The 16,521-nt window shown below is 37.6% G+C and overlaps 1 protein-coding gene across 5 annotated transcripts; it reads right to left on the reverse strand.

Annotated features, from left to right (window-relative positions):
• Nucleotides 1-886: 886 nt before the first annotated feature.
• Nucleotides 887-15,905, reverse strand: LOC127877299 (uncharacterized). 5 transcript variants are annotated; one of them, XM_052422997.1, is made up of 18 exons: nucleotides 15,759-15,905; nucleotides 15,312-15,515; nucleotides 14,333-14,506; nucleotides 14,174-14,236; nucleotides 13,499-13,609; nucleotides 11,650-11,880; nucleotides 11,058-11,329; nucleotides 9,105-9,174; nucleotides 7,501-7,833; nucleotides 6,879-6,944; nucleotides 5,944-6,129; nucleotides 5,397-5,674; nucleotides 4,953-5,022; nucleotides 4,527-4,667; nucleotides 3,413-3,589; nucleotides 2,329-2,416; nucleotides 1,283-1,454; nucleotides 887-1,160 (listed from the first exon to the last, which is right to left on the reverse strand). In XM_052422997.1, the coding sequence occupies exons 1-18, from the start codon at nucleotides 15,811-15,813 to the stop codon at nucleotides 1,071-1,073; spliced, it is 2,781 nt and encodes a 926-aa protein (XP_052278957.1). In that variant the 5' UTR covers nucleotides 15,814-15,905; the 3' UTR covers nucleotides 887-1,070. The 5 variants fall into 5 exon arrangements, with proteins under 5 accessions (XP_052278957.1, XP_052278956.1, XP_052278955.1 ...); XM_052422996.1 differs by having other exon boundaries at nucleotides 4,527-4,661; nucleotides 15,303-15,515; XM_052422995.1 differs by having other exon boundaries at nucleotides 15,303-15,515.
• Nucleotides 15,906-16,521: the final 616 nt, after the last annotated feature.

A 16,521-nucleotide genomic window follows, 5' to 3' on the forward strand; every position in this document is an offset into this window, starting at 1 on the left:
ACGAAGCCCCCCGTAAGCTGCACAATTTTAGTGATTTTTGAGGCTTTGACAACCACTTCTCGAGCATGTCACGTCTTATATACTTTCATCAAAGTACCTTCTTATAATGCCAAAAAAAATGCATAGTTTATCGTTTAGGGGGTCCAGAGGGGGGGGGGGGGGGGGCAAAGCCCCATGGAAGCTTCACGATTTTAATGATTTTGAAGGCTTTGACAACCACTTCCCGAGCATGTCAAGCCTTATATACTTTCATCATAGTACCTTCTTAAAATGCCATAAAACGCAAAGCTGATTAATTCTTGGCCACGACATAGCTAAAATTGTCTCACCCTTCTTTGATTTACTGCACCGCTCTTTTTTAAATTGCAATCCTCTTTTATTAAGTTTTGCACTCCTCTTTTTCTGTATCTCGTGGCCTCGTGACTAAGTAAATCGAGGCCACGACATAGCCCACTCGTGGCCACGAGGTAGTAAGTCGTGGCCACGAGATAGAAAAAAGGACTGCAATTAAAAAAAAGAGGAGTGAATGTCACCTCTATGCCACCGTAGAGTTCTATCTAAGAGGTAGACTTTTACTCCAGGGGTCAGTGGTTCGAACCCCGTTGAGGGTTACTTTTTTTCTTTCTTTAATCTTATTCTTGTTTGTTTTTTTACTGGAGCCTTTAAGATCCAATATTTACATTAATCAATATAAAGCATTTAATGACAAACTTAATAACATGCCAAAATCTTTGAAAAGGCCCCTTTAAGAAAGGTTATATTTTTCAAAAACCGGTAGAGAATAATCAATTCAGTGCATCTACAATGCAGGATTTTTATACCGCAGCAATGTGTATTGGATGATGAATAAAAACATTTAAATATGAATAGAACACCAATAAATCCGTAACAGGCCTCGTTATTTATAATGTTCATATTGACGAACAGAGTGTGATTATTACATGCACAATAATGCAATGGTACAAATGCATGCTAGACTCGTAGACTCTTAAGTCCTTTATGTATACTTCACACGAACATTAATTCGAAAAATGGATCATTCTTCAGACGATATCATATATGACGTCATTTTAGACGTTAGAGTTGACGTTGGAGTACAGGCGCACATCATCGATTCCGAAGTAGGAGTCTTCACTTTTCTTCGTTGATGAAAACGCAATCTACAATACAATCATAATTAACAATGAGTTCACGCATACACCAAAACGCAATATCTCAAATAATCAGATTGAACATAAAAGATCAATAATTAATTAATAATTCTAACACAAGCGCAGGACACCTGTAATGTTTGGTTTGAATTCAGGATCACCGTTGCCTCAACCCAGCCGCTAGTGGGATGACTCGCCGACCAAACTTGCCGACGAACGCCGCCGACAATAGAAAACACAGACAGCATTGCGTCCTCTGTCGGCATGTTGTACTTAAAGCCTAGACAGAACTTTCCGGTCTCGCTAAAACAAAGGCAATTATAATTATATGTTCTTGTTAGTATTGTGTTACAAAATCCCTATGTATACGTAGTTCTTCAATTTAAAATGTTTACTAATTTATTTTGTAATATAGAACTACAAAAAGGGTATATATAATACAAGCTGTTTCCGTGGTCTGTTGAATATTGGTGCTAGCGATAGTGAAACGCGTACTTGGTTTAAATGTTAACGAATATTAAAATGGCACAAGGACAATGCCTTAACCAATTCATCTGAACCTCGTTCTGAAAAAAAAAAACGGGTTAAATGCATATGCGTAAAGTCTCACAGATTAGACTGAGCAGTCTGCAAAGGCTAATCAGGACGGACATTTCCGCCTTGGTTGGAATTTCATTTAGAAGAGACTATCCTTAAACGAAAAATTCCATAAAACAGAAAATGTCGTGCCAGATAAGCCTTGGCAGTCCGCACACTGTTCGCACATGCATTGAGCCACGTTGTCCCACAACATTGCTAATATTTATTTATTTATTTATTTATTTATTTATTTATTTATTTATTTATTTACATTCTAGGTCGAACGCACAAAACAGTATCACAATACATAAAAACATAGTTACACCAATGTCATTCTGACAGTTGTTATTATCAAATATTATATAAATATTTAAATAGTAAAGACCTAAATCTTTATAACAGTTGTAAAAATTAGCTATCAATTGAAATGCTATATTTGACCTATGGATAACCCATTAAGCTGAGAGCTTGTTTCCAATGGGGTCCAAATGGGGTCATAATATTCTTTATATTCAGAGTAATCTCCATCAAATTTTTTTACAGCTACTACATAGTTAACAACTTCGCGTTTTAAGGTTTATTCTTTAGATGCCCCCACCTGAATATTGGGGTCTTTATTTCGCTGGAGTCTCCTGGCTGCACGTAATGGTCGTCTGTGGTAAACACTGCATACACTCCGCTGCCGTCTGGAAAAAAGCAGAGGATGCAAGTGGCGTCTGCTGGAACAGGCTTATTGAGTATTGTTCTGGGAAAACCGGGCTTAATGAACATGCGTAAAATTACATAAACACTTGCCTGTGCACTCCACACAGATTTCTCAGGGACGACGTTTCCGCTAATATGAAGTTGTTCGTTAAATTGATGTCTTTTCTGGACGAAAATTCAGTAAATTTCACAGGCTAATCTGATATGACACTTGATGCAAATGCATCCCATGCATTAAGCCATTTTTGCCATAACGCGTCTCAATTGTACCGCCAGTGACATCACATATACCACTATTATGACGAATGTCATGACCATCACTAACGGCGACGCAGTATCGCATACTATATGTGTAATATCATTTTTTTTCTAATATCGTAGCAGCAGTTTAGGAAATCGGATTTTGCATTTGTTGGACACAAGTTTATTTTTAAATACATTTGGAAATATAAGTATGTCGTGGCTAACCCAAGTACTTGCAATCATTAACGGCTTACTGTTTCGACAGACTTTATCACACGAATGTACTCCTTAAGCCTCTATGCTCGTTGAGCCTTCGTATATCGTCGCTATAACATTGTATTCAATTTAGACAAGACAGTTTTCGACGTCTCCGCACAGGTTATGATCATACTTGTTGGATTGCTCTAAAGAGAAAAATAAGTGACCTGGCCCCGTGTTCACAAAACATTTTTTTGCAATCGAAAATCGATTTGGCTTGTAATTGAAAATGGATTTCCATTGTAGTTGATAGGCAAAAATGAAAATCAATGTCAGTTAAAATCGAATTTCGATTGCAAAATTGTTTTGTGAACACGGGGCCTGGTGTTTCTTGTTTTCTGCTTTTCACGATAGCAACTTCTGGCGCCAAACTTGACATTAAATATATACTTAATATTTCGACATGATTTAACTGCATAGACACCAGACTAAACAAATCAAAGGAAACAAAATGAAATGCGTTTTGAATTGCGTACCAGTTGAAGAAGAATCGCCGTTAATTTCTCCTACACTCTCGTTGCCGTAGCGATATCGCACGAGATCCCAGAGGCGGGGGTAAGTAGGCACATCAAAATTACACCCGGTGCCGTCATCAAAATCACAGGACATCTTCTTCTGCAGGATTGCGTCAGTTATATCCGAGCAGGAATGGTCTTGAAAACATTAATGCGTCGTGCTCTGAGAAAACTGGTCTAAATGCATGTGCGTAAAGTGCCATCCCAGATAAGCCTGTGCAGTCCGCACAAGCTAATCAAGGACGACACTTTTCTGTTCTATCGAATTTTTCATTTTAAGGAAATCTCTTATAATAAAAATTCAATATAGGCGGAAAGTGACGTCATAGATTAGCCTGAGCGGAATGCACAGACTAATCCGGGACGACACTTAACGCATACGCATTTAGCCCGGTTTCAGATCGGTGCGCGTTTTAAGTAAACATACAAAATATGAGCATTTAGAGTGACATGAGTTTGAGGCGAGATCCGGCAAATTAAATGCTAAGAGCTATTCAAAACACTGGTACATGTATTGAACTGATCGCAAAACTTGTCGTACAAAACTCCTGAATTCTGTGTACAAGTATATATCAAAGGTATTTGTCAGGGGTTGATTCTTATAGTCATAGCACTGTCTCAAAAATTTAAGTACACATATGTTTCGTTCATAACGGTGTTTCTTTGTGGAAAAATAAAAAAACTATCATGGATTAAAACAAAACCATAGTTCATGTACATGTCTGTACATGTCTATACTGCGACTGATTTCAATTGGCTCTTAGTTTCCTCTGTTGGTCCGCCTTCGATATAAATGAGCTGTGGTTTGGGAAAAACGGGGCTTAATACATGTGCGTAAATTGTCGTCCGAAATTAGCCTGTGAGGTCCAAACAGGCTAATCAGGGACAACACTTTTTTGCATAAATGGAATTTTTCGTCTGAAGAGTTATCTTCTAACAAAAAATCAACTTGAAGCGGAATCTGTCGTCATGATTAGCCTATGCGGACTGCACATGCTAATGTAGTACGACATTTTACGCACATGCATTAAGGCCCCTGTTCCCAGAGCGCGGCTCACTTTTTTTAAATACTTACATTGGGGTTCCATGGTCGCCGTGTCACAATCGATGACACGCGCAGTCGGGCATGTGCAGGCGCACGTGGGGTCATAGAGGTCACGTGTGCTACGTGCCGGGGCGGAGTCCACCGAACGCTTGATGTGCGGCTTGACTGGAACATGACATAAGTTCAATAATGAAATTTTTATCACAATCTTGATTCAAAAGAGACAAACACAGGTATTTACCGATTGCCCAGTGCTTTTATTCCCTTTATTTTTATCGAATTCGATGTTGAGTTTCATTTTGTTTTGTTCTCTTAATTTCAAGTTTAAAAGTCTATATTTGAACTTCGCATGTACAGATTGTTAATCAAGTATACATTATCGATTTGAAATGTATTGAAATCACAAGTAAAATAGGTTTAAACAATAACGATGCATGCAATCGGCGTTCACCGTACCAATAGACACAGTTATGCCGTCCAGACCAAGAAAGCCGAGCTCTGAAAACTTCGTGCTCTTAAACTCCAACTGCAATGGAATTATTAACGACTAAATATTTTAAATGTATACACAAGTGTCTACAAGATTATTTTGAATGGTGTCACATAGCAATCGAATGACTTTATGTGTATTAGCAGATCTTTGTTTTATAGAAGGATGTGGTAAAACGTCCGTGATAGACTTCCTTTATCTCGTTTTTAATATTGTCATCTTATATATGACACTTAGGATTTCTTCAAGCAATGTGAATTGTTTAAGTGGTGCATATACATTTAAAAAAAAGTTATACATGGAAGTGCACCGGTAATTACAAATCGGACATAGCAATACTTTTACCGCTGAAATACCATTCTGTTCATGGATACCATGCATTATTTACAAACGACACGCTTATAAATTACCGTAAAGCGGTCGCTCGCGCGTAAAGCGACTTTCACTTGTTTCCAACCGGAAGTCATCATGTTCTCCACACGATATGCCAGATAAGCCGCAGTGCGGTTATGGGAAAGGGCGTAGTTCATGTAGACACGAAGGTTAGAGACGTTGGTGGGCATGTTGTACCGGAAGGAGAGGCAGTATTCGATGAATGGCTGCAGCTCTGGTGACCGGAGCGCGTGAGAGGTCTGGTTCTGCACGTGATAGTTGTTCGTGTTGAAGACGAGATATCCTTCCGCACCCCCTGGTTAACGTGACATTTTACGTTTACAGTTTCCGTGTAATTGTTTTTCTTTCCACGAAATTGCTTACTATCGAAGAAAATAATCATAATGGATCTAACTAAATTATATTAAGTTTTTTTGTGTATATTTGTCTCAAAAATTGCACGTTACTTCCATACCATCAGCTCCCAAGATAAGGGCATTTAAATAATAAAGGCTTAAGTTTCGGTTCACGTCAAGATTCATTTATACCATTAGTCATGACTCAATAACAAATACGCAAACAAACCTGGAGATGCGTCCCCCACGATCTCCCCAATGGAGGCATTGCCGTACCGGAAGTGGATGTAGTCCCACAAGTGAGGGTAAACCGGAAGTGAGTATCCACACAGGCCGGCGTCGAAGCTGCAGCTGTACTGGGATTGTACTGAGAGCTGATCCGGTGACCTGTCGCATACGGTGGGAGCAGGCGTACCTGGCAAATAAACGACCATGGATTCAGGGTACTAGTTATGACTGTATTTTTTTTATTTATAATAGTTTTGTTTTGATGTCTTTGATGAAATAATTATGAGGTGCGTTCGTGGTTTTGTATTGTTTTTTTAACCATTTTGTTCCGGGACATGGTGCACAATGCAGAAAAATGTGTCCTAAAAGTCCTACCGCGCCGGAGCCTGCTGTATGTTTGGACCCGGAGTGTGTCCCAGCACTCCTATTTCGGCTGATTACTACCAATCATACTCACATGCTTCCGGGCACGTGGATTGAACCCTTTGTGAGAAGCGCGTGTACCAACCACTGCGCCAACCGGACAGCCGTATCAAACAATAATTACCAGAAGTCGTTTTGGAATAGGTAGTGTTCAATCCCCGAATTGCTTATTTTTTTACGCATTGTCTTTAAATATACTGAAAATAAAGGCGCATGTCAATCTTGCCATGCATGATCCTACATTTTAGCCGCGTACGTTTTGGACTTGGTTTTATGCATCTGCGTAAAGTGTTTTTTTCGTTTAAAAGAAGTATATTCTAAACGAAAATCCAGTCTTTGCTGCTCACACTGTCATGTTATGCATGAAATGAGCTTGAAATAAATAAACTTGGAAAACTTGGAAACTTGGAAAACTTGAAAGTGTCGTCCACGATTAGCCTGTGCTGAATTCATAAAGCTGAATGCATAAACATTAAGCCCAATTAACCCAGAACGGGGCTTATTTGCACTTACTTTTAGGTGTAGTCTGGCTACCCGCACACACCGTTGCCACCGTTGGGCAGTTACAGCTACATGGTCCTATAATATACATATGCTTAGAAACAATTCAAGACGAATACTATGCGAAGTTGGGCTTATCTGATTACTAGGACTACTGAAACAAAAATATATTAAAATGTTCGCAGATAACTGATGTAAAGTTGCAGTAAATGAATAACTACATACACTCTAATTTACTTTCAATAGACAAGTTGTTTTAGTCTTTTAATATGAGACTTCTCACACTGTCATGTAATACTTAATTGACGTTGTATTACTATAATTGTATGTGTAAAAATGGAAAATAAACTCCTTTTCGGCATGAATTTATTTCAATTCAAAAATATGTTTAACAATTCATTTTCTTTGAATCGTATATATATATATATAGTATAACTATAAATAAAACTTAACATATTAAGTTCGGGTTGATGCATAATGAAACGAAAAACAGTATTTTTTTTATATATTTATCTTATTTACATGTAGTTCGCAGAAAATAATGAATATGGTTCACGCGGACCGAAAATCCGTTTATTTAAAGGCACACAACTTCAAATTTAAAATTATTTTGTTAATTATTTATTTATCTTGCCTGCAGATGTAGTATTTTGCGCTGTCGCTGCTGTGGTAGTGATAACTGGCATAGTAGATGCCGTTGTTGTAGTAAGCATTATTGTAGTAGGCGTTGTTGTAGTAAGCATTATTGGTGTAGGCGTTGTTGTAGTAGGCATTATTTTAGTAGGCGTTGTTGTAGTAGACGGAGTGTCAGTAGAACTTGTCGGGGATGCAGTAGTAGTGGTAGGAAAATGTTTTGTTGTTGTGTTGATAGTGGTGGTTGGAATTTCTGATGTTGTCGTCAACATAGTCAGAATTGAAGTTGTCGGCAACTGCGTCGTTGTAGTTGTCGTAGTTGTAATGACTTTTTCTGAAAACCATGATTGAGAGTAATTAACTCTCACAGTGTATAATTAAAATTAACGTTCTATCGGACGATTGCATATCAATGTAGCCTCGTTATGGACCAAGAAACCGTCGGAGACGGGCGATGCTCCCCAAAGTTTTTTGGTGACAATATTGCACTATATATTCAGATAAAAGGAAACGTCTTGAGGGCACAGTAGTTCGGGGGACATGATTTTTTTTATAGAAAATTTCAAAGGGCCATAACTTTGTGAAAAATCATCCGACCAGAACCCGCTGATAGTATGCACATCTTCTCTTGGTAGTGAAGCTTTCCATAAAGTTTCATTGAATTCCGGTCATTAGTTGCTGAGAAATAGCCCGGACAAGAATTGCACTATATGTACAGTTTATAGAAAATTTCAAAGGGCCATAACTCTGTGAAAAATCATCCGACCAGAACCCGCTGGTAATATGCACATCTCCTCTTGGTAGTGAAGTTTCCCATAAAGTTTCATTGAATTCCGGTCATTAGTTGCTGAGAAATAGCCCGGACAAGAATTGCACTATATTTACAGTTTATAGAAAATTTCAAAGAGCCATAACTCTGTGAAAAATCATCCGACCAGAATCCGCTGATTATATGCACATCTCCTCTTGGTAGTGAAGCTTGCCATAAAGTTTCATTGAATTCCGGTCATAAGTTGCTGAGAAATAGCCCGAACAAAAATTGTGCACGGACGGACGGACACACGGACGGACACACGGACAGACGAAGCGGCGACTATATGCTCCCCCCCCCCCCAAAAAAAAATAAATAAATTTTTGGGGAGCATAAAAACTGTGCTAAATTCATGTGCGTTAAGTGTCGTACCAGACTAGCCGTGCACTCGCTTATCAGCGACAACACTTTCCACCTACACTGGAGTTTTGCTTGGACCTTCTCTAACAAACAATTATATAAAAGCGTGAAGTGTCGTCCCTGGTTAGCGTATGCATACTGCACAGGCTAATGTGTGACGTCACTTAACGCGCATGCATTAAGTCCAGATTTCTCAGAACAAATGGGGCTCATAAAGAATACTAAAATGATCCAATGGCTGGATCTTAGTTTAAAACTAGAAACTCATAAGTGCGAAGAATACAACGCACATATCAGATTCTTGTACTTGTTTTGCAATAATTTGTATCCTTAATATATGACATTTTCTAGCGTTTTGCATTTGAAATATTACATATTAACGCACTAACTCACTGGATGTTTGGGGATTTCTTACCTATACCGGAAGTACCTACCCACGAGCACCTGTATGTGATCCAGTCCCACGTAGCCATAATTGTTCTCCTTCACTGACTCGAACTTAATCTGTTTATGGATACAAAACTTATGTAAGACTCGAACAGTATTTATGTATGTTTACCCAACTCATGTAAGACACGGACTTGGTATATGTAAGAGCAGAAAACTAACGAAAGACTCGAAATTGATCTATGCGTGGTAAAAACTCATGTAAGACTCGAACTTGATCTTTGTACCTCGCAACCTCTTAAAAGACTCGAATTTTGTACTAATATGGACACAAAATTTATGTAAGACGTGAACTGAATCTATGTATGGGCACACTACTCGTGAAAGACTCGATCTGAATCTATGTATGGGCACACAGCTATTGAAAAACTCTAACTGAATCTATGTATGGCCACCAAACTCATGTAAGACTCGAACTGAATCTATGTATGGGCACACAACTCGTGAAAGACTTGATCTGAATCTATGTTTGGGCACACAGCTCGTAAAAGACTCGATCTGAATCTATGTATGGGCACACAGCTCGAAAAAGACTCGAACTGAATCTATGTTTGGGCACACAGCTCGTGAAAGACTCGATCTGAATCTATGTTTGGGCACACAGCTCGTAAAAGACTCGATCTGAATCTATGTATGGGCACACAGCTCGTAAAAAACTCGATCTGAATCTATGTATGGGCACACAGCTCGTGAAAGACTTGATCTGAATCTATGTATGGGCACACAACTCGTGTAAGACTCGATCTGAATCTATGTTTGGGCACACAGCTCGTGAAAGACTCGACCTGAATCTATGTATGGGCACATAGCTCGTAAAAGACTCGATCTGAATCTATGCATGGGTACACAACTCGATCTGAATATATGACTGGGAACAAAACTCAGGTAAGACTGGAACTTAGGCTAGGTATGGACACAACATTCATTTAAGACTCAATCTGCGTCTATTTATGGGTACAGCACGCATGTATGACTAGGATTTGATCTTTGAATGGGAACAAAACTCATGCAAGACTCGAATCTGTACCTATATATGGGTACAGCACTGTATCTATGTACAGTTTAAAAAAAGCTCGTGTAAAAATCGAACTTGATCAGTCAGGCGGATACACATACATATAGGTTGTAAATAGTTAAACTTGCACGCATGCACATTGAAATTGAGCTTTAAGATGGGCACCAAAATTTGTAATATGTAAGTTGTAGATAGCTGAATAAGTTATGTGCTTTGGATACAAAACACATGTTAACTGCATTCGAATTTGATATTTTACGTTCAAAATCTATGGAATAAATGGATTAGCCAATAACACATATACAGATTTTTACAATTAAAGCGGGTATATACGATTTTTATATGTGTTAAATTGTAATATATTGATACAAATATGTTATCATAACACACAATATGCAAGAAAAATGATACATTGAAGACGAATTTCATAAAATGCAGCAAATACAAATTAGCGCCCCGAGCCGATTGTGACGAAGATAATTCGTACATATTTTCCTACAATAACCGATGCATTCGTCTTTTTAGTAAGTGTTCGTGTGTCGTATGAATCGATATCGCTGCAGGAATTTAAAATGAACCGTTAAACTAAATTAAGATTCGTACATGCATTATATACATGCCGGCGAATTCGGCTGTACAGTCTTTTTCGATTTCAGAATTAAATATATGGCTAATTTCGCATTTTTCGACAAATGTTCTTCTTAACTTTTATTTTAGTTTATATTGAAATATATGTATAATAAGTTTTTTACACATTTTATATTAATTAATAAATATTTGACAAGATCGTATATACCCGCTTTAAGAGGATAATTTAAAACGTAGTTGCATAATCCTACACTTAAAAATAAAAACCTTAATCAAAAAAGGGAAGAACAAAGTAATTTCTTGCATCTGAAAAAGAAAAGCTTATAACCAAGCATACCTGGAAAGGTTTTGCCGACGACACCTCGAGCTGCACCTCCTTCCACTGGGACGCGGGCTTGTACTTGTTGTCAAACACCAGAGAGCTGGCGTTGTCACCGGAGGTCACGACGTACACCTCGAGGCGCGAGTTCTGGTTGGGCATCAGGAACCAGAACTTGAGACAGACATGTTCGCTGCTGATAAGAGGCGACAGGATGCTGCTCCCCACGCGATCCGTGTCGTTCACTTTGGGGTCGTTGGACTGAAAGTTGGCGAACGTCTGATCCTGGCCTACAATTCAAATGAAGTAATTGTATGAGCCGTGTTCTACGACAACGTGGCTTAATGCATGTGCGTTAAGTGTCGTCATGCATTAAGACTAGTTTTTCTTAGAATAAGGCGCATTCTTTTATACGAATGATCCGTTTAATACATCGCAACCGCTCTCGGTTGGGGTCCTAGACTGTTTTGAATTATGACATACCTGTACCAAAAAAAATGTGTTATCGTATATGCCTTCCCAGGCTCGTGATGTAAATGTAATCCGTTTAAAGGCTAATGACAGGTACCGGAAATGATGCGTACTTATAATAAATTGTAAAAGTTTTTACCATGGTCGTCTCCGGGAATCTTTCCGTAAATCAGGCCACCGAAGTTCTCCGAGTGAATGTACCACAAATTTGGAGGGAAGCTGTAGCCACATTTGTCCCTGTTGAAGTCACAAGAACCGGAAATGGTGTCAGTGTCGCGATTCTGAAGGCTGCACAGACTTGCGTTCAAGTGTCCATTACCACCGGCGCGTGTCACTCCCCCAGGTGCACTCTGAACCCCGCACAGAATGCCTGCAATGAAAGATGACATATAGGTAACGTTATAGATACCGGTAATAAGCTTCATTTATGAATGCTAGTAAGAAATGACCCGCGTCGTGCGAAAATGGGGCTTATTCCATATACGGTCAGCTAAGCTCCTGACCAGCTTGCGTGTTAGCGCTGTCTGGTCAGTGGCCTCCATGTCCGCTAATGAGATCACGAAATCTTGCGTGACTTTAAAGTTAACATGCAAACAGGGTTGTTCATGACTTTAATTATCGAATGCGCAAGATGGCAAGAGGCTTTGCTGGCCGCACATGGCATTATGCCCATTTTCGCATATCGTTGCTCATAAATGCTTTCAATTGATTGTAACTTTGTTGTGAATGTCAAAGTTAAGAGTGTCAAAGTGAGTAACTGTGATTTTATTAAAGAACGCAACACACTTTTTTATAAAAACTTCAAAATGTGTGCTTACGAGAAAACTCAAGGAAATCTCCAATAAAAGATAAGAATGACAACAAAAGGTCTTATGTAATAACATCAAAGCATATTAGTCGGTGGAAAGGCTGACATATCATTGGTACAAAATATTGGCACAACAGTGTTACGTGTGATTAAACAAAATAAAGTAGCACAATATGTAAATAAATAATATTTATTTAAAAAAAAAACAAAGAAAGAAATTATACCCACTAGCAAGTGTAACAACAATTATAACCATAAAAGCATCCATATTTTCTTGTTATCACTTAAAACTAGTCTGGCTATCTAACCTGTTATCATAAACTAAGCCATCGTCATACGATTACTGATATCATTACATAATATTAGCTTCAAGAAATCTCTAAATCGTTGTACATTTGTATATTGTGACATTAAATCGCATATTAACTTGTTATGTAACTATTATTATCGACTCTTAATAATGTGCTTTAAGGTAGTTTATTGTTTACATTTTTTAAAGTAATTAATGTTATTATTACAATTATTCTCATTCGATGTCGCTGTCCAAGATGTTTTCTTGAACTAAATTGCTTATGAAAATAATATGCAGCGGGAATATTTACTGCCAATCGATGTACTTAATGTTTATCTGTTATGGCTAGCTCCGTGTAGCTTGGTCGCAAAAACAGAGAAACCGTATTTAATGTTCGAATACATAGTTTGATATCACAATTTCACGGTGAAAGAAATCATAGCTGTTTGTTACAGAGTGGTACAAAAGAAGTTATTGCTCATGCTTAAAATGCTATTTCTTATACTGTTTAATAAGTTAGCATCAGTTCAGTTTTTTCTGCCGCGAAAAAGAAACAGAAATATGTTTATATCAAGTTAATTGGAATTGCGCTTTAATATACTATAGTGATATACATGGATCTAATATGGTAATGCACATAAAGAGCGAAAGACAAAGCAAACAGTATGTTTGTAACTAATGGATTAAAATCCAATTCATAATAACTTTGTTTTATAGTCTTTTATCATCAACTGTGTGTTTGCGATAACATGATTGCCAAATACGCAGTAAATAAAAAATAGTGAACAACTCGATCTAGATAAGCCTTAAAACCAAAGTTGTCTTATTTGTATTTATTTGACCTTTACGGTATGTCGGGACCTAATATTGTTAAGTCATTACTCTTACATGCAGTTGTTGTTCTATTTCTCGAAATAAGAGCTGATACTGCTTGCAGGGTCTGTGGGGCAGAGTTAAGGGTAGTTACTGTTGAAGACCCCGTTCTAGTTGTTGTGGGAGCTGAGGTTGAATGTATATATCATTGTTTTACACTTATTTCTGCATATTCATATTGACATAAAACAAAATCATTAACTTGTGTATGTCTTTTTGACAAAGATTTTTATCAGCAAAACAATAATTATTGTAATATATAATAAGCCCTTTAAAAACATGTTTTCCTCTGAACAATCATGGTGATAGCATGTCACATGTTAGCCTTTAAAACGTTCATTTCTAATCTGTGCTGTTATAAAAGGAGGTTCCATTGGCGCTGCATTATTTAATATAATTTAATGTCATATACATGTCTCTCTCTCTCTCTCGAGACAGAGAGAGAGGAGAGAGATCGAGAGAGAGAGAGAGCGGCGGAGAGTCTAGCGATAGATCTCGTGCGGGAGAGAGCGGAGGATCTCCGCTCTCTCTCTATCTCTTCTCTCTCTCTCCTCTCGCTATATATATATATATATATATATATATATATATATATATATATATATATATAAACACGTGCTCATAAATATATATATATATATGTATATGAGTGTTTGATATTTTTATTATAAGACACCAACAAATAGTTACCTTGTGTTGGGGGAATGGTTGTATTTGGCATTGTTTCCGTCGACAGATCTGGCGCTGTAGAATCTGAAAAGCATATAATACTTTCGTTTTTATGCTGTATTAAATACTAGGATTTTATTAAGTATTAATAATATTAAACAAGTTAAAATATGCACTCACTGAAGCAGTAATGGATATCAGGCCCCGAAGGCGTCAAGTGGTACACAAAGAAACCATTGCACTTGGCAATATCGAGTTTGTTTCTCAATCCGCAGCATTTGACAGTGCTACTTTCGTCGGTTCGTACGCATGCTGAAATTTGTTGGATACCACTTGCAAATGTAGGCAAAGCCCCTGTAACAGAAGAATACACTTAAGGCAAACAAATATATCGTTAAATAGGCAACGTCATTAATAAATAGATATAAAAAACACAAATAGGACTCGACAAGTACAGTTAACTTCCAAGGCAGCGAATAATGCCATTGCATGACTATCTATTTCATTCTTGGGAATGCCAATACTTCCTATATTTGGGCAAACACTAAACCTTTACTAATACTGACAAAACAAACTAACGTCGAACAAAACAAAACATACTTAAAGGGACTGTCAACCACGGCGACGAAGAAAAGAAAAGTTGTGAAATACCGTATTGTTTTACAATTATTAGTTTATATTTATTAAAATATCACGACTGGGATATTTCATTACTTGAAAAAAGTTGTTATGTTTTCATATTTTCAGTATATTTAGTAATACATTTTACTGGGTTTGTCTACCAGGTAACTGCCAGCTAACTATACTTAAATTACGCCAGTAGATTGATCATCATCGCCACGTGGTTAACCCAGGAATACAAATTTTGCATGCGCAGTGAATTGTATATATCTATATATAAAATGATCAGTCTATTTCCGTTATTTATAGTGTGTATATCGTTATGTCATCTATTTTCGCGATGTACTTTCGATTTCAAATCGCAAAAATTTATCACCGAATATACTGAAAATATGAACTTTTTTCAAGTAATGTAATATACCAGTCGTGATATTTTAATCAATATAAAATAATAATTGTAAGAAAATACGGTATTTTAGAACTTTTCTTTTTTCTTCATTCGTGGTTGACAGTCCCTTTAAAGACATACATGAACAACCTTCTATCCAAACTTGGTTTATGGCACCACACGCATTCCTTTTTGTTGGACAACTTGTTGCTATGACACCAGATGTTGTCCCCGTATATCTATACCAGCCCACTGGTATCGTTACATGTCCTAATAATGTGTTATCCGTCTGCAATATTGTTTTGTTAAGAATTTTGTAATGTAAACAAACATCTGTCTGCGATATCCCCGGTGCTGAAAAGTAATGAAAGTTATTATAATACATTATATAATTGATTTTTAGTCATGTTACAGCCGCTTCTAAATAAATATATCAAATATGTTAACACTTATATTATAAGCAAAGCTATGATTTTTTTTGTCGTATTGTAAGAATATAAATTTCTGTCGATTTAAATTTCTCACACATATTTACATAGTCACAATATACAAAGTTTAAATCTACCAAGATAATTTTTGATATTTAATATAGCTTACCGATTAGTAAACATATGAGTGAATAAAATGTCAGATTATTATCCATATTACACATGGTAAATCTTTATGATGCACGCTGTTTGCAGATATGTGTATATATAACAAATTCCGTTTAGATAACGATTAGTAAAAATGCAGTGAGTTTATGATAATTTCTTTTCGATAAATTCACATTTGACAATTGTGTAATCGACATTTAGGTCAAGTATGTCTCTTTTTTTTAAATCTTGTCGTGTATGGTTAATGCCCCTACATGAGTATTTCGCTAAAATATAGTCTAAAAAAGCGGTTCTGACTCAATGTTTTTTGTGAACAGTAAGTCATGCCTCAGTCACAAATAATCCGGTAACCGGCCAATGTGTCCCATCTCTAAGCATCGGGAAGACTGGACAGGGAGGCGGAAAACGACAACGGGCGAGGCATGGTATGGTATTGCGCAAGGGGGGGGGTTATTGGGTTAGGGTTAGGATTTGGGTTAGTGTTATGGGTCGGGTTAGGGTTTGGGTTAGCCTAAACCAACCCTAACCCTAACCCGACCCCTAACCCTAACCCTTACCCTAACCCTTTTTTGAGGTTATCACCCCTGACCATGCCTCGCCCGTTGTAGTTTTCCGCCTCCCGACTGGACACGTCGAAGCCATCCGCCGAATGATGAGTGACGCAGTTTAATACCTCAGTCACAAATAGAGACCGATCACCGTCCGATCAGTGGGCAACGTACTTTTCCGATCATCGAGCTGGCGCCCGATACTTATTAGCAACA

Source organism: Dreissena polymorpha, chromosome 4 (assembly GCF_020536995.1).
Source record: "Dreissena polymorpha isolate Duluth1 chromosome 4, UMN_Dpol_1.0, whole genome shotgun sequence".
Lineage (NCBI taxonomy): Eukaryota > Metazoa > Mollusca > Bivalvia > Myida > Dreissenidae > Dreissena > Dreissena polymorpha.